At 38.5% G+C, this 22,237-nt stretch overlaps 2 protein-coding genes across 3 annotated transcripts in view; both read left to right on the top strand.

Annotated features, from left to right (window-relative positions):
- Window positions 1–11,522, top strand: part of LOC127629587 (zinc finger protein 721-like) — a 108,098-nt gene extending 96,576 nt beyond the window's left edge. Inside the window, exons 7-8 of one of the 2 annotated variants that reach the window (XR_007968780.1) lie at window positions 836–1,087; window positions 1,332–1,450. The gene's annotated coding sequence lies outside the window, so the exon portion shown is untranslated. Of the gene's footprint in view, window positions 1–835; window positions 1,088–1,331; window positions 1,451–11,498 lie in introns of those variants that run through there. The other variant, XM_052106694.1, reaches the window with a different exon arrangement.
- The window catches only part of LOC127629457 (zinc finger protein 721-like), an 87,375-nt gene extending 68,052 nt beyond the window's left edge, over window positions 1–19,323 (top strand). The window contains exons 6-10 of the mRNA XM_052106561.1: window positions 1,332–2,078; window positions 11,652–11,750; window positions 11,984–12,912; window positions 17,055–17,106; window positions 17,404–19,323. Of these exons, the coding sequence (XP_051962521.1) occupies window positions 1,332–2,078; window positions 11,652–11,750; window positions 11,984–12,912; window positions 17,055–17,106; window positions 17,404–18,449 (2,873 nt within the window). The 3' untranslated portion in view covers window positions 18,450–19,323. The remainder of the gene's footprint in view (window positions 1–1,331; window positions 2,079–11,651; window positions 11,751–11,983; window positions 12,913–17,054; window positions 17,107–17,403) is intronic.
- The last annotated feature ends 2,914 nt before the right edge of the window (window positions 19,324–22,237 follow it).

Genomic DNA, 22,237 nt, shown 5'->3' with positions numbered 1-22,237 from the left:
CAGCGAGTAAAGATGTTGACTACCTCCCAGGTTGACGGTCTCAGAGGCAACTGAAATACGCCACCACGAGGACTTAGAGCGCATTGGGAATTGGGCAATCCAAATTGGGTTGAAAAAAAATTATGGGAATATATAAAGCTATTTATTTTAGGTTGTTGATTATGATTATAGAAACAATTTATTTTGCATTTAATTGCAAAATAGATTTATTTGCATCTGGCACCAACAATCATGCCACTGTCCAAATCACTGAGATCAAATTTTCCCCCCATTCTGGTGGTTGATGTGAACATTAACTGAATCTCCTGGCCCATATATTAATGATTTTATGCACTGCACTGCTGCCACACGATTGGATGATTAGATAATTGCATGTGTGATTGTTGGTGCCAGACGGGCTGGTTTGAGTATTTCTGTAACTGTTGATCTCCTGGGATTTTCACACACAACAGTCTCTAGAATTTACTCAGAATGGTGCCAAAAACAAAAAAACATCAGTGAGCGGCAGTTCTGTAGACGGAAACGCGTTGTTGATGAGAGAGGTCAACAGACAATGACCAGACTGGTTCGAACTTGACAAAGTCTATGGACAGAAGGCTGTTCTGAGATGCAGGTTGGTGCTGTTTTGGCGGTACAGTATTAGGCAGGTGGTTTTAATCTTGTCGCTGATTGGTGTATATATTTTAAATGTACATATTAAATGAGAATAAATAATAATATACAAACAGCATATAAACAAATAAATACATTTTAAGAATATTAAATGAACAGTAAAAGGTATTAATTGGAATAAAAATATTTATTTTATTTATTACTATATTTTTCATTTGTGCAGATCTGGTTCTTTGGGCCTCCAAACATCACAGCATTGAAGCCACTCCCACAACAATTCACCAATAAATACTGTGAATATTCCCATCATCCTACAAGAGAAGTTCTTCAGACCAGCAGGAAGATCTCCAGGTGTAACAACTGAAATCTGTGTGATATAATATGGAAAAGATGGAGTTTGTTAAAGAGGAGAAAGAAGACATGAGTTATCTAGAGCCATACAACATAAAACATGAAGATACTGAGGAACAAATAGGTTGGTGTCCATTCTTGATCCTTCATTATTTACTGCTGAGTAACATTCATGTAACAAAACTTCATGCAGTTCACCAGATTTTGATGCTAAAGTTAGAAAATATACAAATAACACAGAACAATGCATCTAAATGGACATACGTCAGTTGTTTACATTTTTAGAATCACCACAAATTTATATTTGACGTCTGATTCACATTCTGTCCTGATTTGATTTGTACTGATTTAATATGTTAATTTTTTAGACATCATAAAAGTGAAAGAAGAAAGCCAAGAACTGAATGAAGTGGTGGAGGAACATCAGGATCAGAAGCCTCGTCATTTCTTAAGTGGAGAAACACAAAACCAAACTCAAACAACAGAGGACAAAAACTCTTTCACCTGCTCTCAGTGTGGAAAGAGTTTTACACGTAAAGTACATCTTAAAACACACTTGAGAATTCACACTGGAGAGAAACCTTTCACATGTACTCAGTGTGGAAAAAGTTTTGCACATAAAGATGCTCTAAAAAACCACACACGAACTCACACTGGAGAAAAACCTTTTACATGCCCTGAGTGTGGCAAGAGTTTTAAATGGGCACCCACTTTCAGAAATCATCTACTCTCTCACTCTGGTCTAAAGCCTTTTCACTGTGATCAGTGTGGTGAAAGTTTTATTTCAGCATCAGTTCTAAGAAAACATCTGAATGTTCATGCAAGGCCATACTTGTGTTCCTGTGGAAAGAGTTTTTCATCTTCGGGCATTTTGAAAGTTCATGAGAAAACACACACTGGTGTTAAAGATCATGTGTGCTCTGACTGTGGAAAGGGCTTCACTACAGCTGGCCACTTGAAAACGCACCAAAGAGTTCATACTGGAGAAAAACCTTACAAGTGCTCACATTGTGACAAAAGTTTCGTTCAGTCAGGACAATTGAAAAGACACCAGAGAGTTCACAGTGGAGTGAAACCGATCCAGTGCCCCAATGTGGAAGGAGCTTCACCCATTTAAGTAGTCTAATGGTTCGTGTAAAAAAGAGTTGTCAAGTGAGCAAAGTTCCTGATAAATAATGTGAGATTTAGGTTTACTCAAGATAGGAATCGTCCGATCTAAAGGTGCGTACACACTGCCAGGTCACCAGTGGCTGGCGGTGAAGTCGCTAGTGGGTGTTCCCACTACTGGTTGCCTAGTAACGTTTATAAATGACATTCACGGATGCCATTCCATTGCTGTTGACAGCAAATCTCTTTTCTTGCCACTAAAAACAAACATTTTGGTGGGAAAAGACTAAATATAAATGGAATCGGTACATAAAATGCTTTACATCAAAGATGAATGAGAAACAAGGCGTGCTGTTTGCCAGAGCGGCTGGTTTATCTGCGGCGGAAATGCAAATGCCGGTCTGTCTGGGTCCATAAAATCCCCGCGATCTCAGATACACCTTTCCACGCAGTATTTTTCTTAAAAATGTCCTTGTACGTGGGAAGAGACATATCATAGAGCACTGGAAAATTTCTAACAGCAAGAATTAGCCTTTCATCCATCTTTCCGTTACTGCAGGAGCTGAGAGAGAGAGAAGGATCACGTGAGCTCTCCTGTCGTCTCTCCTATTGGCTGTCGCTTCCGTTAGTCGCTCCAAAGTTGAACTTTTCTCAACTTTGTCACGTCGCTGGACACGCCCACATCTAGTGCCAACGGTCGTGACAGCTCGTTGAAAATGAATGGTATTGAGTCGCTGTCGTGCGCGATGTCGCTGGCAGTGTGTACGCACCTTAAGGGTGTACTCACACTAGGCAATCTGTACCATGTCCGAGCACGTTTGACCCCCAATGTCCAGTTCGTTTGACTACTGTGATTTCTCCTTCCAGTGCCCGGGCTCAGTATGATGAACTGTGCCTTGGCTCGCTTGAAGAGGTGAGGCATGGTTCAGTTGGCTCAGGCACGCATCTAGTGTGATCACTAACCATGACCGAGCGCGGAACTCGAAACATGACCTCAATGATGTGACTGGGCAAAGGGATCACATTGGTCTACGGCATAGGTGCAGTGTTTACTGGAAATTTGGGCAGGCAAGATTATACAGGAACAACTGGATATAACACACAAGAACTCAGAGATATTTGGTCAAATTCATGCTCTGTTTCTTTCCAATTCTTCCCATAATGCCTGCTCCCCTGAGTCTTCTCTTTACTGTTGTACATGAAACTGGTGTTGAGCGGGTAGAATTCGATGAAGCTGTCAGCTGAGGACATGTGAGGCATCTATTTCTGGAGTCTCTGATGTACTTATCCTCTTGTTTAGTTGTACATCTGGTCTTCCACATCTCTTTCTGTCCTTGTTAGAGCCAGATGTCCTTTGTCTTTGAAGACTGTAGTGTAAGCCTTCATTCCTCAAAACAATGATTGACTGACAAGTTTCTAGAGAAAGCTGTTTTTTGCCATTTTTGACCTAATTTTGACCATAAGAAATGCCAGTCTATTGCATACTGTGACAACTAAAAAAACAAAGACAATGTTAATCTTAATTTAACAAACCAAATAGCTTTCAACTCTGTTTGATATAATGGCAAGAGTTTTTCTAGTACCATATTAGCAATTTAGCATGGTTACTCAAGGATGAGGTGTTGGAGTGATGCTGCTGTCTAGATTTGATCAAAAATGACTTTTTTAAAATAGTGATTGTGTTCTTTTTAAATCAGTAATGTCCTGACTATACTTTGTGGTCGGTTCAATGTCACTTTGGTGAATGAAATTACCAATTTCCTTCCGAAACAGCAAAATCTGTACATTATTTCAAACTTTTGGCCGCCTGTGCGTGTCTGTGTGTGTGTGTCTGTGTATCTGTGTTTGTGTTTGTGTGGCTGTGTGTGTGTGTGTGTGTGTGTGTGTGTGTGTGTGTGTGTGTGTGTGTGTGTGTGTGTGTGTGTATATGCAGCTCCTGAAAAAAGTAAGGGACCATTGCAAACTTATCATTTTCTCTGAATTTCCTATTTATATGTATGTGTTTGAGTTAAATTATCATTTTTGTTATATTATAAAAAAGTACTGGCAACATTTTTCCCAAATTCCAAATAATAATATTGTCATTTAGAGCATTTGTTTGCAGAAAATGACAATTGGTCAAAATAAAAACGTTTTCAGACCTCATATTTCAGAGTTCATATTCCTTTTTAAACAAGACAATACTAATGTTTTAACTTAGGAAGAGTTCAGAAATCAATATTTGGTGGAATAACCCTGGTTTTCAATCACAGCTTGTGTCTTGCATGCTCTCTACCAGTCTTTCACATTGCTGTTGAGGGACTTTATGCCACTCCTGGTGCAAAAATTCAAGCAGCTCGGCTTTGTTTGTTGGCTTGTGGTCATCCATCTTCCTCTTGGTCACATTCCAGAGGTTTTCAATGGGGTTCAGGTCTGGAGATTGGGCTGGCCATGACAGGGTCTTGATTCGGTGGTTCTCCATCCACACATTGATTGACTTGGCTGTGTGACATGGAGCATTGTCCTGCTGGAAACACCAATCCTCAGAGTTGGGGAACATTGTCAGAGCAGAAGGAAGGAATGTTTCTTACAGAATATCCTTTTACGTGGCTTGATTCATGCGTCCAACACGAAGAAGAATCTGCCCAATTCAAGCCTTGCTGAAGCACCCCCAGATCATCACCGATCTCACTTTAGTACCAGGGTCAATGGCATTAAAGTGTCAGTGGGATGTTCCAGATCAGTCAACAATAGGGAGTGAGAGTCCATTCCTAAATCAAAGGGCAAGGATAAGAGGAAGGTGGTTCCTTGGTGAAATGATGAATGTTCTAATGCAGTTAAAAAACAGAAATGAGGCGCAAGGAGAACAAGACTACCAGTAACAAGTCATACTAATTTGTCAAAGGAAATAAGCACAGGTCAGGAAGGTTATTAAACAAGATAAAAGGAAATATTGGCAAACATTTTGCTCTTCAACAGGAAGGGAGACACAGCTAGAAGTGTGGCGTGTTTTAAAGAGGATAATTGGAATTTAACGATCTATCAATATCCCAGTATTAATAGGAGATTGGAGAGTGGCAGTGACTGAAAAAGGAAAAGCAGAACTGTTGTTCTGCAGGTTTCAAAGGGCACACAGTTTTAATAATTTAGATGAAGAGTGCAGGAAAGAAAGGAAGGGAATTTTAGAGCAGCATCAAGAGTTATATAGTCAAAAAGTCAAGACAGATTTAGATGCCACTTTTGAAATGTGGGAACTAAAAAGATTACTGATGCGGGTTAAACATACTGCCCCTAAGATGATAGGATTTGTTATATCATGCTTAAACATGTAGATGAAGTGGTGCTTGAAGCAGTACTTGATCTTTTTAATAAGTTGTGGTTAAAAGGACAGTTGTCTAGGACCTGGAAACAAGCTGCTATAATTCCTATTGCCAAACCTATTGCAGTAGCAGGGAATTATAGAACGAATGCCCTCAATTTAATCTATGCAAACTGATGTAAACAATTATAGTTAACCGTCTATATTATATATGTATGTAATGGCTTAACAGCATCCTCTCTGTATGATTTAGTCCTGGACGATCTACTTTGGATGCATTCATAAAGCTGGAAACGGATGTAAAGAAGGCCTTAGCAATGAAAGAGGTACTGGTGGCAGTCCCAGATGGTAAATGTAGAAAATGTAACACCTCAGGGGAGTGCTATCAATCCTGTTTAATTTAACAGTATGATCAATTACATTTTTGAAAGGGTAGATTCAGGAATCAGTACAACACTACGTCGCGCACTACGTCTCCACGGTAACACACTTAACAAGCCACGTGATAAGATGAGCCGATTGACGATCTCAGATGTGGAGGGAACTGAGATTTGTCTTCCGCCACCCGGAATGTCATCCAAGATGACGAAGAGTCTGTATACAGAAGGGAGGTTGAATGACTGGCTCACTGGTGTAGTCAAAGCAACCTGGAGCTGAACACGCTCAAAACGGTGGAGATGATTTTGGACTTTAGGAGGAACACCCCAACACTGACCCCCTCACCATTCTAAACAGCACTGTGACTCCATTGTGAAAAAGGCCCAGCAGAGGTTGTACTTCCTTCACCAGTTGAGGAAGTTCAACCTGCCACAGGCGCTGCTGATACAGTTCTACTCACCAGTCACTGAGTCTGTCCTCTGCACTTCAATATCTGTATGGTTTGGTCCAGCTACGAAATTGGATATCAGAAGATTACAAAGGACAGTTTGGACTGATGAGAGGATTATTGGTTGCCCCCTGCGCTCCCTTCAAGAACTGTACACGTCCAGAGTGAGGAAACAGGCTGGAAAAATCCCTCAGGACCCCACTCACCCTGCCCACTACCTTTTTGAACTGTTGCCTTCTGGCCGACGCTACAGAGCACTGAGCACCAGAACCGTCAGACACAGGAACAGTTTTGTCCCTCAGGCTATCATCTCATGAACAGTTAAAACTGCCCCATTGAGCAATAATTATGTGCAATTCACAGTTTAGTCTATTTATATTATCCAACACATCCTACCTCTTCTGCCATTACATTCACTTGCACTGTATATAACAGATTTGTATTTGCACTATGTGTGTATATATATATATATATATATGTATATGTACAGGGTTGGGAGGGTTACTTCTGAAATGTATTCCACTACAGATTACAGATTACATGCTGTAAAATGTAATTTATAATGTATTTCCTTAGATTACTCAAGGTCAGTAACGTAATCTAAATACTTTGGATTATTTCTTCTTGTTTTGACTATAAAAACTCTGCCAGTACAGTAAAACAAAATACACATGTTAAAAATACATTCTCTGAAAAACCCAAATATCTGATGCAGTGTTGTTTCTAAAACAAGATCAGTCAAACTGATCTTGTTTTAAGGATTTTTAGATATTTTTACAGGAAAACAATACAAATATTATGATCAAGAATATGATTTTTGCCCTAATATCAAAGGTTTTTCTAGATAAATGAAATTATAATCCAATGTGAATTGTCTTGATAAAAAAAAATATGATTGTGTCTGGTAACATGTGCTTGTAAAATGGCTAGAAATAGCATTTTAGCTTAGCATAAAGCTAACAATTTACGCAAGGGTTATTTCTATTTCTTCTGCTCCAAACGTACTTCTCTGTCTGCTCGTATGAATGTAACACATCATCAGAAAGTGTTTCACCGCTGTTTAAATGCACTTTGGATCACATCATTTATATGTATAAATGTTTTCCATCTGATACGACTAAATATTAAATGAAACAAATGACAATAAATGCAAAGTAATCTCTTCAGTAATCCAAATACTTTTTGATTGTAACTGTATTCTAATTACCAATGATTTAAATGGTAACTGTAGTGGAATACAGTTACTTATATTTTGTATTTTAAATATGTAATCCCGTTACTTGTATTTCGTTACTCCTCAAACCTGTATGTGTATATATATATATATTCTTTATTTTCTATTCACTTTTCTTTTTCAATTTTTCTTAAAAAAAAACTTTTTATTTATGATTTGCTGGCTGCTGGATGTAATGAATTGACGATTGCAAGTATTTTAAATATAGGACAAGTTAATAGAAAAATTATAAAGGCAGTTATTAAATTAATAAGAAACAGTGGACTTAAAAAGAGGATAGAATAAATCATTGAAGTCTCTTCACACTCCAGCACAGGAGGTGGTGGTATGCACCTAAAAAACTGGTTTGCAACCCGCCATTAAACCCACTGAAGAAGGAGAATCCGAAGACAAGAGAGAACAAATACTACAAATGGTAAACAAATACACACTTTAAACTTGCATTTAATGATGAATTCAGTCAGAAGAGGGCTCAAATTAGTTTGTGACACAGATCTGTTAATTGTATGAACATGTGAACAGACATGAATGTTTTGAATGTGACATTTTCACATGTGGGAATAAATCTGATACAAATATGATTTTTTACCCAATGTGCCTTTATTGGTATAAACAGCCAGGTCGGATTTAAAGTGATTTTTTTAACTCAAAAGTCGTCTTTTGCGTGCTTGATTTACTTGATTTAATACAGTTAATTTTAAAGGAAAGAAAATAAAATGCTAGTCTTCAACCCAGATAGCACACTTACATATATGAGATGTGTATTTAACAGCATGTTGTGTGGAAAGCATCACAATCAAATTAACATCTGAAAAAGAGCTTTACTGATTATTATTTCAAGTAATCAAACTTCTAATCAAAAACACTTTTCATAGAAAGCTTTGGTCAATAGTGGTGCATTCACCTGTCACATAAACAGATTTACATGTAAACAAAATGAATGTTTTAAATGTATTCTAAACAATGAATATTAGAATGTTGGAATTAATAGAATGTTATGTAAGTCTGTAACTGTAATCTGATTACAGATATTTAAATTGTAATGTGTTACATTATTTAAAAGTAATTAGATTACATGAATTACTTTTTAATCAGATTACACCCAACACTGGTGCAGCGGGTCTTATTATCATTAATCATGATATTGATGTGTATGTATTCTGTATTTCTGACAGCAATCAAATATGTTCACTTATTACACTGCTCTCTGGAATTCTCGATTCTGATTGGTCAATCGCGCCATCCAGTGGTCTGATATTTCTTAATAATGGTGCCACAAGTCATTCGGGTATTTCGAATCATCTGTCCTACTTCTCGTATCAATATCTTAATTAGCAGAACCACACTGCGATTTTTATTGCAAGGATGATAAAACAAAGTATTGCACTAGTTTAAATAAAGAAAAGGCTGTGAGCCAGTATTTTCTTTTATATTATTTTTAATATATGCATCCTATTTTATATTAAACTTTTAGGTCCTCATGGTGGCGTAGTGACTCGCCTCAATCCGGGTGGCGGAGGACGAATCTCAGTTGCCTCCGTGTCTGAGACGTCAATCCGTGCATTTTATCATGTGACTTGTTGAGCGCGTTACCGTGGAGACATAGCGAGCATGGAGGCTTAACGCTATTCTCCGCGGCATCCACGCACAACTCACCAAGCGCCCCACCGAGTGCGAACCATATTATAGTGACCACGAGGATGTTACCCCATGTGACTATACCCTCCCTAGCAACCGGGCCAATTTGGTTGCTAGGGAGACCTGTCTGAAGTCACTTAGCACGCCCTGGATTCGAACTCATGACTTCAGGGGTGATAGTCAGCAGTAAACTGTTATTCTTAATGTACATTATTCCACGTGTATCTATATCACTGTACCTTGTGTTATATTATCCATACATTACAAAAAGAGAAGTTGGGTTGTGGAGTCTGTTTGGAAGATACTCTCAGATAAATACATATGTACATATAAATAGGACATATATTTATTCATCAGCACTCTTTACTCCTCTCACTCGTATGAAAAACACAGATTATAGACTCCTCAAAATGCATTATCAAGCTGTGGTTTCTTGATAAGTGGTTTGATAACTGCTTTAAGGATAAGGAGGAGTTAATACATTTAAGAAAAGGTTCTGAGATTACAGGAAACACCTCTTTTAAGATCTCGCTCAATATTGGGCCTAACATACATGTTGTTGCTTTTGATGTTTTGATAATTTTTGTTAGCTTTTCCTGACCTATGATAGCGAAGGACTGAAGTGAAGGACTCAAATTTCAAAGAAATGCATAAAGTTATTACTACTGTGCTGCAATGTGTTTGCTGATCTGGTTCAGTCGAAGCTTTATTCCTTACCAGTTAATCCACAGTACTGAATAAACACCTAGAATTTTTATGGTTATTTAATAATTAATTTGAAAAATATGCAGATCTGGCAGCTTTTAGAGCCTGTTTGTAGTTAGAGACACTATCCTTCCATGCACCAGGAAACACCTCTAATTTTGTATCTTCCACTGGTGCTCTCTTAAAAACATGAGTGTGTTCATTGTACCACGGTGCTGGGATTTTCTCTTAGATTTTCTTTAATTGAAGAGGGGCTACACTATCAAGAGTGCTGGAGAAGACTGTATAAACATTTTCTGTGATTACATCAAGTTCCTATTAACTTTTTGACTTACAAGTATTTGTGACAAATCTGGAAGTTATTAGTGAAGATTTCTTTAGTGGTCAAAAGTAAAGTTCTGCCCAATTGTTTAAACGGAGTAAATTTGGTGACCTTTGCTAAGTGCAGCATACAAGAGACCTTTAATCTGAGATGTCATCACTCTGCAGCAGAATTGCTATATTATCAACATTAACTCCATATGACAGAATTAAATCTTGCATATGATTATAGCAATGAGTTGGTCTTGTTATATTGATGATGGATGGCTTCAACTGAAGCATATACTACCGATGAACAACCTCAGAGCCCATGGTAGTTCTGTCTTTAAAGGTTATATAATTTATCATTGAAAATCAATTTGTCTATGGACCAAAATAATGGGATTGTGTCTTTCGGTACCAGGCTTTTGTGCTCTGTAGGTTGAGTAAAAATTATCCAGCTGTATTAGCTTATGCCTATTCACTGGTACAACAGTAAAACAAGCTTTTGCAGTTGTTCATTGTATATTAGCTTTGGCTTTTTCTGTATTTTTTTCCAACTTTAATGCGTGACATGTTGTAATAACAAATGCCCAACTCGGAAGTAGCAGCAACTCCGCAATCTCTACAAGAAGACTGAGCTAATTAAATTATTTGAAATGATTAATTGCCAAATAAAAAAATGTAATCCATTCATTTAATTATTTGGCAAGTAGTCTTGAGCAGTCAAATGGTGATTTTCACAAAAGAACTCCCGACGCAAACCGGAGGTGGAATAATAATAATAATAATAATAATAATTCCTTACATTTATATAGCGCTCTTCTTGGCACTCAAAGTGCTTTATATAGCATATGGATGACGCAAAGGCAACCATAGTGCGCCAGAACGCCCACCACACTCCAGCTATTGGTGGGGAGGAGAGAGTAGAGTGATGTAGCCAATTCAGGGATGGAGATTAATACGAGGCCATGATATATAGGGGCCAATGGGGGGAATTTGGCCAGGACACCAGGGTTACACCCCTACTCTTTACGAGATGTGTCCTTGGATTTTTTTTAATGACCACAAAGAGTCAGGACCTCGGTTTAACATCTCATCCGAAGGACGGTGCCTTTTTTACAGTATAGTGTCCCCGTCACTATACTGGGGCATTAGGACCCACACAGACCGTAGGATGAGCACCCCCTGTTGGCCTCCCTAATACCACTTCCAGCAGCAACCTTGGGAATACAACTAAATGTAAATGAAATAAAATTATGAGATAAGACAAGAGACAAAATAGAATGCTAACTGTGAGAACAAAATAAAGAAAACATACAAATAAATACAGATTAAGAATATTAAATGAATCCTAAAATGTAATAATTTGTACAAAAAATAGAAATCCAATAACCTATTTATTTTTATATTTATAATTTGTGCAGATCTGGTTCTTTGGGCCTCCAAACATCACAGCATTGAAGCCACTCCCACAACAATTCACCAATAAATACTGTGAATATTCCCATCATCCTACAAGAGAAGTTCTTCAGACCAGCAGGAAGATCTCCAGGTGTAACAACTGAAATCTGTGTGATATAATATGGAAAAGATGGAGTTTATTAAAGAGGAGAAAGAAGACATGAGTTATCTAGAGCCATACAACATAAAACATGAAGATACTGAGGAACAAATAGGTTGGTGTCCATTCTTGATCCTTCATTATTTACTGCTGAGGATCATTAATGTAACAAAACTTCACCAGATTTAGAAGTTAGAAAATATACAAATAACATAGAACAATGCATCTAAATGGACATAACTTTATACATCAGTAGTTTACATTTTTAGAATCACCACAAATTGATACTTTACGTCTTTTTCATATTCTCTCCTGATTTGTAATGATTTAATATGTTGATTTTTTTAGACATTATAAAAGTGAAAGAAGAAACCCAAGAACTGAATGAAGTGGTGGAGGAACATCAGTATCAGAAGCCTCATCATTTCTTAAGTGGAGAACAATCCTTTTTTAGTTGTGCAGAGACTGAAAATAATTTCTCACAAAACAAAACTCAAACAACAGAGGACAAAAACTCTTTCACCTGCTCTCAGTGTGGAAAGAGTTTTACACGTAAAGACAACCTTGAGATGCACTTGAGAATTCACAGCGGAGAGAAACCTTTCACATGCACTCAGTGTGGAAAAAGTTTTGCACGTAAAGACAGTCTTAATAACCACACACGAACTCACACTGGAGAGAGGCCTTTTACATGCCCTGAGTGTGGCAAGAGTTTTAAATGGTTAACCAATTTCAAAGATCATCTACTCTCTCACTCTGGTCTAAAGCCTTTTCACTGTGACCAGTGTGGTGAAAGTTTTATTTCAGCATCAGTTCTAAGAAGCCACATGAATGTTCATGCAAGGCCATACTTGTGTTCCTGTGGAAAGAGTTTTTCATGGCTGAAGTGTTTGAAAGCTCATGAGAAAACACACACTGGTGTTAAAGATCATGTGTGCTCTGACTGTGGAAAGGGTTTCTCTACAACCGGCCACTTGAAAAGACACCAGAGGATTCATACTGGAGAGAAACCTTACAAGTGCTCACATTGTGACCAGTGCTTCGCTTGGTCAGGAAACCTGAAAACACACGTGAGAGTTCATACTGGAGAGAAACCGTACAAGTGCTCACATTGTAACAAATGTTTTGCTTTGTCAGGACCATTGAAAAGACATCAGAGAGTTCATACTGGAGAGAAACCGTACCACTGCCCTCCATGTGGAAAGAGTTTCACTCAGTTACATCATCTAGTGGTTCATATAAAAAAGCATTGTCCAGGTAACAAAGGTCCGAAGGAATAATTTGAGATTTAGGTTTATTAAAGATAAGGATTGTCCGATCTAAGAAGTTACTTAGCATAAATTACATGTAGTGATGTAGTTGGCCCTTGTTCACCTCAAGAAATTTGGGAAAAATCACAGTATTAGTTCAGAAAACTATTGTTTTGAAGTTGAATGCTATTTTTAAATCTCTACGCAATTTGTCTGCGAGGGTCCGCTATGTTGTGGAAAAGGTTTATGCTAAATATTAATATTAATGTAAAAGTTTTTCAGATTGCACTTAAAAAACATATCATAAACTCAGCAAAAAAAGAAACACACTCCCTTTCAACACCTTTTATTTTCAGCAAACTTAACGTGTGTAAATATTTGTATGAACATAAAAAGATTCAACAACTAAGACATAAACTGAACAAGTTTCACAGACATGTGACAAACAAATGGAATAATGTGTCCCTGAATAAAGAGTGGGTCAAAATCTAAAGTACCAGCCAGTATCTGGTGTGGCCACCAGTTGCATTAAGTACTGCATTGCATCTCCTCCTCATGGACTGCACCAGATTTGCCAGTTCTTACTGTGAGACGTTACCCCCACTATTCCTCCAAGGCACTTGCAAGTTTCCGGAAATTGCTGGGGGGGAATGGCCCTGGCCCTAGCCCTCACCCTCCGATCCAACAGGTCCCAGACGTGCTCAATTGGATTGAGATCCAGGCTCTTTGCTGGCCATGGCAGAACACTGACATTCCGGTCTTGCAGGAAATCAAGCACAGAACGAGCAGTATGATACCACATGAGGGAGGAGGATGTATTCCCTGTAACGCACAGCGCTGAGATTGACTGCGTTGAGATTGATGATGTTGTGAAAGCACATAACTGTTAATTAGAAGGTTGCTGGTTCGATCCCCACGGCCACCATCATTGTGTCCTTGAGCAAGGCACTTAACTCCAGGTTGCTCCGGGGGGATTGTCCCTGTAATAAGTGCACTGTAAGTCACTTTGGATAAAAGCGTCTGCCAAATGCATAAATGTAAATGGTAAGGACCTGCCTTACAACAGGCCTACAAGACCTCAGTCCAGCCTCTCTCAGCCTATTGCGGACAGTCTGAGCACTGATGGAGGGATTGAGCGTTTGTGGTGTAAATCGGCAGTTGTTGTTGCCTTCCTGTACCTGTCCCGCAGGTGTGATATTCAGATGTTCCGATCCTGTGCAGGTGTTGTTACACGTGGTCTGCCACTATGAAGACGATCTGCTGTCCTTCCTGTCTCCCTGTAGCGCTGTCTTAGGCGTCTAACAGTACGTACATTGCAATTTATTGCCCTGGCCACATCTGCAGTCCTCATGCCTCCATGCAGCATGTGCATGAAACTACTTTCTTACGTGACGGGTCAGAATCTGCCATTGCTGGTTCAAAACAAATGATGCATTCAAGCCTTCGTTAGTAATTCAAAAATATCACTTCAGAAATAGTATCACGGCTTGTGCCGTTTCGTACAAGATATTGGATAAACAAGGATGGATGTGTGTGTGAGAGAGAGAGAGAGAGACGGAGCGTGTGCGATCACCTGTTGCCACTCCCAAGCAGAGATGCTGTCAGCTTTCTGAAGATCAGCTTTCTCGGTGGAAAAATAGTGACCAAGCGGGGCTAATTCTCCCTTTTTCGTGGTGGCCAGTGCAAGAGTCGATCACTACAGAAACCGCAATATCCTCCGCCATTTTAAACAGCACCTATTGTGTAATTAATCAGCCTGTTGTGTCTCTCAGCTGTGATGAGCTGTAATGCTGAAGTTGTTCATTTAAAGTCGTTTAAAGCTGTTTCCTAGCTTTAGTAGTGTAGTAGTAATACAAGCGATCACAAAGAGCTGTTGTATGTAAATGGCTGACGCGGATTCACTTCACGTCACCCAATTGCCTCATATTACACACAAAAATGATCTTTTGCCACCACCTGCTGGCTAATAGATGTAATGTAAAAACAAATAGCACTTAACACATATGCACTGCTCTTACACTTTATTTTAGAAAGGCATGAGCACAAGTGGAGTGACACACACAGTGAAGCGTCCGAGTGCTGATGGTGTCAGACCATCAGTGATCAACATCTCTCGTCCAATCAGATTCGAGGACCGGAACTAACTGTTGTGTATTTGTTAATAATCATAGGGATGGTTGGGAGGGTTACTTTTGAAATGTATTCCACTACAGATTACAGATTACATGCTGTAAAATGTCATTTGTAACATATGCCGTTAGATTACTAAAGGTCAGTAATGTAATCTAAATACTTTGGATTACTTCTTCATCACTGGTAGATTTATTTTCACTTGTTTTGACTATAAAAACTCACAAAATACACATGTTAAAAATACATTCTCTGAAAAACCCAAATATCTTATGCAGCTGTTTCTAAAACAAGATGAATCAAATTGATCTTGTTTTAAGGATTTATAAATATTTTTTCAGGAAAACAATACAAATATTATGATCAAGAATATGATTTTTGCCCTAATATCAAAGGTCATTCTAGATAAACAAAATTATAATCCTACTTGAATTTTCTTGATAATAAATATGATTGTGTCTGGTCACATGTGCTTGTAAAATGGCTAGAAATAGCATTTTAGCTTAGCATAAAGCTAACAATTTACACAAGGTTGATTTCTATTTCTTCTGCTCCAAACTTACTTCAAACGTACTTCTCTGTCTGCTCGTATGAATGTAACACATTTAGTAGTTAATTTAACATGCTTTAGTTATATAACATTTTTTTTTTTATCATATTTATAATAAATGTTATTATAAAAATTATGTTAGCGTTCTTCTTCTATTTATTTTATATATTCTTTTACATATACTTCCATAAAAATTTTTTTTTTTCAAGTTTCAATTATAATAAAGCATTTGTTCAACCAAAAATACCCCTTCTGTTTTCATTCCTTTAAGGGTCACTGTAACTGATAATAATACAAATAATTGTGTAATAATGTATACTGTGATATTTTCTGAGATGAAAATCTCCGTTGTAACCCTACTGCTGCCACATGATTGGCTAATTAGATATTCACATGAATATGTAGATGTACCTAAAAAAGTAGCCAGTGTGTGAGTGTGTGTGTGTGTGTGTATGTGTGTATATATATATATATATATATATATATATATATATATATATACACAAATGAGCCAAAACATTATGTCCACCTTCCTAATATGCTGTTGGTCCTCCGCATGCTGCTAAAACAGTGCCGACCCGCAGAGGCATGGACTTTACAAGACCCCTGAAGGTGTCCTGTGATATCTGGCACCAAGATATTAGCAGCAGATCCATCAAGTCCTGTAAGTTGCGAGGTGGAGCTGCCGTGGATCGGCCTTATTGGTCCAGCACATCCCACAGATGCTCATTTGAATTGAAAACTGGGGGATTTGGAGGCCAGAGCAACACATTGGCCTCTTCATCATGTTCCTCAAACCATTCCCGAAAAATGTGTGCAGTGTGGCAGGGCACATTATCCTGCTGAAAGAGGCCAGTGCCATCAGGGAATACCATTGCTAGGGATGTTAAATAAAGATTGCTTATGTGGAACAGTTGTGTGCTGTTTACAAATTCAACGGTTATTTATTGATTGACATTGATTTATGGCCACTGGAGTCATTTGGATTACTTTTATGCTGACCTATGTGATTTTTGGATCTTCAAATTTCTGGTCACCATTCACTTGCATTGTATGGCCATACAGAGCTGAGATATTCTTCCAAAAATCTTTGTGTTCTGCTGAAGAAAGAAAGGCATACACATCCGGGATGACATGAGGGTGAGTAAATGATGAGAGAATTTTCATTTTTGGGTGAAGTATTCCTTTAAATCAGTAAAAAACATACTTGCTATTATTTAAATTATACCTGCTTAAATAATATTCCCTATAAAGCCAAGAATGTGATAATTTGCAGCCATTAATAATCCCTGAAAAAAATCCCACATAACAGTCCTTGGAATTAATATATTTAAGAATGATACTTTATTTTAATACATAAATGTTCAAGCATCCTGAGATTTGAATGGTTTTCAATGGAGAATTCTGTTCTCTGAGCCATACAGCGCCCTCTAGAGGATGACAAGTCTCATTGTGTTCACGACAGTTGAGAGCGCGTTTGCGGCAGTAGTTTGAGGGAGAGCGCAAAAAAACAGTCCGAGAGAGAACAAATACTACTAAAGGTAAGCAAATACACACTTTAGATTTATAGCTAATGTTGAATTTTGCACGAATGGCGAGTAACTGAATATAGACAGTTTGAGTGCCCCAGGCAGGTTTTCATTCATTACTGTTTTTGGTTTTGAAAAGTGATTATGCATTTACTGTCGCATTTTTGTCATCCATTTAATGACGTTTGTTTTATTTTTGGTTTTAGTCTTTTTGCTTTGTTTCTTTATATCGGATGTTTAACCAAATTGTGTTAAAAACAGTAACATTCCTTCACAGATTTGTTTGTTTATGTATTATGTACATTTTAGGCCTGATGGAAGTGAAAGAGGAAATTCAAGAGCTGAATGAAGTGGAGGAGAAACAAAAGGAACCTCATCATTTCATAAATGGAGAAAAATCACTTTGTTGCACACAGACTAAAAATAATTTCTCACATAATAGAACAGAGCACAAAAACGCCTGTCTGCAATGTGGAAAATGTTTCACACGGAAAGACAGCCTTAAGGATCACCTAAAAATTCACTCTGGAGAGAAACCTTACACATGTCATCAGTGTGGAAAGAGTTTCACACGGAAATATAGCCTTCAGAATCACATTAGTATTCACTCTGGAGCGAAACCGTTTACCTGCCCTCAATGTGGAAAGAGTTTCACACGGAAAGACTGCTTTGGGATGCACTTAAGGATTCACACTGGAGAGAAACCGTTCACATGTACTCATTGTGGAAAAAGCTTCAGACAACAAGAGCACCTTATTATTCACATTAGAATTCACACCGGAGAGAAACCTTACTCGTGCCGTCAATGTGGAAAAAGTTTTGCACGTAAACAAGCGCTTCAGAACCACACACGAATTCACACCGGAGAAAAGCCTTACACGTGTCACCAGTGTGGCAAGAGTTTCAAATGGTCGCACAATTTCAAAGATCATCTGCGCGCTCACTCTCAGATCAAACCTTTTAATTGTGTTCAATGTGGTGGAAATTTTCCATCTGCATCTGTTCTAAGAATCCACCTGCAAGTTCATGCAAACGAAAGGTGTCACTTGTGTTCTTTTTGTGGAAAGAGTTTTTCCCGACTGGACTGTTTCAAAGCGCACCAGAAATTACACACTGGCGTGAAAGCTCACGTGTGCTCTGAGTGTGGGAAGGCCTTTTATAAAGCAGCAAACTTGAAACTGCACGAGAGAATTCATACTGGAGAGAAACCATACATGTGCTCACAATGTGACCAGTGCTTCAGTCATTCACGGTCCCTGAAAACACACGAGAGAGCGCATACTGGACAGTCCCCTTCCACCAAATCAAGTCAGGAAAAAGCATTACATAAACCTGTCACATTGAGTTCATTATAAATGGTGTGAGCTTTAAAAACAGTTTCTCCTATCTAAGAAGATAATTGTCTAAATTGGCAAATGGAATGACTTGCAATGAGATTTATTGACTAAAAGAGTGTTAAACATTTAAAAACTCTGCGTGCATGGAAATATATCTATAGAAATGAGTTTGTGTCTTACTAGTATTTCTAGTTTGTGACGTGCTAGTTAAATGCATCATAGTACATTGTATTTCTGCATTGTGGTAAATAAATCATGACGTGCCACGGGTATTATTGGGTCAATGATGTGATACAAATTTTCCCCCCCAGATTTATTCAAGTAGGTTGCTTTTCAGTGTTAAAACCATAGACTGTAAAAAAAGATGGCCGACGCCCCTTCGCTCTTTTCCATTGTTGAGAACTGAAGCCGCCAGTGTCCCGATATGGCGCTGACATCTTGGGACTTCAGTCTGCGCAGTTGCGATTTCAGGACCAGACCTGCGCAGTAGTGAGCAGGAAGTAAAGCCGCGAAATCAAGGCCCCGTCCTCACTCTCGCTGAATCAATTGCAAGACACGCCCCTGCACTTTTGACTTTTGACGGTGTGAAATAATTAATTATTGAAATTTAGATATTACATTTAAAGCTCCAATCTCCTCAGTCCTCCGAAGATCCCGAAAAAAAGTCAGTTGGTGCTTCAGTGACTACTTCGCTCAGAGAACCTGTCAATCACAGCTGTCAATCATGATGTCATAGCACCGTTTTTATAGCATCAAATAAATAAAAACAAACTTATTTTGAAAACAAACACTTGAAATTACATCAACGTGAAAGAAACGACAGTAAATGATAGAAACTATCTTTGGAAAAAAGATATGTGAAGTGTAATTTAATTGCTTAGTTGGTCTCACATCCCGTTGAATAACATGGGGAGGCGGGGTTTATGACCTATACTAGGACCAGCCACCGGGGGGGCGATCGAGACGCATCGGCTTCACTTTTGAGGGCTTGTGCGGCACGCTTGGTTAAAATACTTCTATCCCAGTGTGGCGTGGGGACGTGGTCATGTGTCGGTCTGCGGGAGAGAGAGAGCGGTAAGGCTTGTTACCTGGTTCATAATTAACCCTTAACACCTGTCTCTCGTTATAGTGATGCGGAGGGAGACAAAAAAGGCACGCCGAGTGTCCAAAGAGAGAGTATACAGAAAGAGAGTGACCCACAAGCACAACAGCTACGAGCAGAGAGAGTGTGCTTTTTCATTTATTTTAAACTTTATTTGTATCGACGGTTACCGTCGATTGTGTGTGTGAAACCGAAGATTAAAAACCCTGACCTTGAGCTTGCTTCACTGTCTCCTGAGTCCTCATTGCCGCGAACGAAGAGCTTTTTACCCCAGGGTTAATATGCAGAGACAACTATAAGTAAGCCATTAAAAGGTAAATTTTCTGGAAAACTGTAAACACTGTGTCTCTGTGGCTCTATAAAATTTCCTGTTTGTTTTGAGAGACCCGCGTAGACCCGCCCCAACAACATTCTCAACCAATGGCGTGAGTTCGGGGGGGGACTCTCTGACTGTATGAACAACAGCAGATTCAGAAAGCTGTTTTGAAATCGTTGTTTATTTTTGCAATTCAGTTCGTTGCCGCTAGGAATTACATACTTAAGCTTTAAATGATCAAATAAATGCATAAAACATGCAATTTACACAAAACAATTACTTGAAGACACCTTTTTTTATGTATGACCATGTTTTCACAGTCATGAGTTCAAAGTCATTGTAATATTTTGTAAAAAATGTCATGTGGTGTAACCGTCTTGAGACAGCAAATCAAATATCAACGTCTAATTTAGAGCGGAAATTCTTGAAAAAAAGAAAAGATGTTGGTAAATGGTCTGCACTTATATAGCATCTTTTTTAACCTTAGCGGTATTCAAAGCGCTTTACACTGTGACTCATTCACCCATTCACACACCAATGATGGCAGAGCTGCCATGCAAGGTGGTAGTCTGCCATTGGGAGCAACTTGGGGTTCAGTGTCTTTCCCAAGGACACTTCGGCACGTGGAGTCACATGGGCCGGGAATCAAACCACCAACCCTGCGATTAGTGGCCGACCTGCTCTACCACCTGAGCCACAACCGCCCCAATGTTGGCATGAGAAAATATTACCTTCCTTCTTTTGTCCCCTAAATTAAAGTCATGTGGTGTAACCAACATGTAGGTAGCCACATTATTGTTTATGTTGACAAAAAACATAAAACCGAGAGGACCCCTTTAGAACATATCAAGTCAAGTCAAGTGGTTTTTATTGTCGTTTCAACCATATACAGTTACACAGCGAACATCCAGGACCATAGACAATAGGACAAACAAATATTTGTCTCAGTGGTTGAGGCTCAGGGTTACTGACCAGAAGGTCAGGGGTTCAAGCCCCTGCACCACCAAGACTGCCACTGTTGGGCCCTTGAGCAAGGCACTTAACCCTATCTGCTCCAGGGGTGCTGTATCATGGCTGACCCTGCAAAGAGTCATCTTTCCAACTTCTCATATCACTCTGCAAATAATCAAATAAAATGATTTCAACTCAAAACAATATTCCATGCCTATTGATTTTTTTATTCACCGAGTAGTTTTGTAATAATGAGCAGTCAGATGGTCGTTTTTGCAAAATAAGCACTAACAGAATTCAGAAGCAAACCAGAGCTGGAATTTAACTGGTTCTGGAAACTCTGCAGTCTTCTTTTTGTTCTCACATAATAATGTGAATTCAATGCATGCCCATTTATTTATTAATTTGGTAGGTAGCTGTGTAATAAGCAGGATGCAGGTAGCGGGTAATTAAAGCAAATTATTACACGTCTCTCTGGAAAACTACATTCTGATTGGTCAAATCACGCCATCTAGTCTGATATCTCTCAATATCGGTCCATCTGTAGCTTCTTTCCGACTAGAATGCATGACATGTCATAATAAAGTTCCCAGGTCCACTTGAAGGCAAATCTGAGGTTAAATTCAGGTGAAATTTTTTTCTTTTTCTTAATTTTTCATGCAAATCATTATTTTATGTCAATATCTGTATTTATTTTGTAGGCGTGTAATAATGATCCTGAATGGTTTGTTTCATTAATGTCAATAGCCTGACATAAATAACATCGCCATCACCTTTAACAGCTGCTGCAGTCTCTTTATTTCACAGCAATAGTTTTCACCTCATTCATTATGGTTTTGTCTAGGATCTCCTGTAAACTTACATTAACCGTTGTGCATCATTTTAAAAAAATGACTCGGAGTTCCTTGTCATAACTACCAAATATTCATTCATTTTCACAAATTTTAAATGGCTTTTAAATGCTAGTTTGTTTATGTAATGCCACTGTTGTTTTTTCACACACACACACACACACACACACACACACACACACACACACACACACACACACACACACAGACACACACACAGACACACATTCACTCACACACACGTTGTGTTTCCATGTTTTATGGGGACTTTCCATAGACATAATGGTTTTTATACTGTACAAACTTTATATTCTATCCCCTAAACCTAACCCTACCCCTAAACCTAACCCTCACAGAAAACTTTCTGCATTTTTACATTTTCAAAAAACATAATTTAGTGTGATTTATAAGCTGTTTTCCTCATGGGGACCGACAAAATGTCCCCACAAGGTCAAAAATTTCGGGTTTTACTATCCTTATGGGGACATTTGGTCCCCATAAAGTGATAAATACACGCTCACACACACCACACACACACATATATTTCATTGATATCAACACACTGAAACAAACTGCATCTTTTTCG

Source organism: Xyrauchen texanus, chromosome 36 (genome assembly GCF_025860055.1).
Source record: "Xyrauchen texanus isolate HMW12.3.18 chromosome 36, RBS_HiC_50CHRs, whole genome shotgun sequence".
NCBI lineage: Eukaryota > Metazoa > Chordata > Actinopteri > Cypriniformes > Catostomidae > Xyrauchen > Xyrauchen texanus.
The sequence above is the reverse complement of the archived record's forward strand: the minus strand, read 5'-3'. Positions and strand labels throughout refer to the sequence as shown.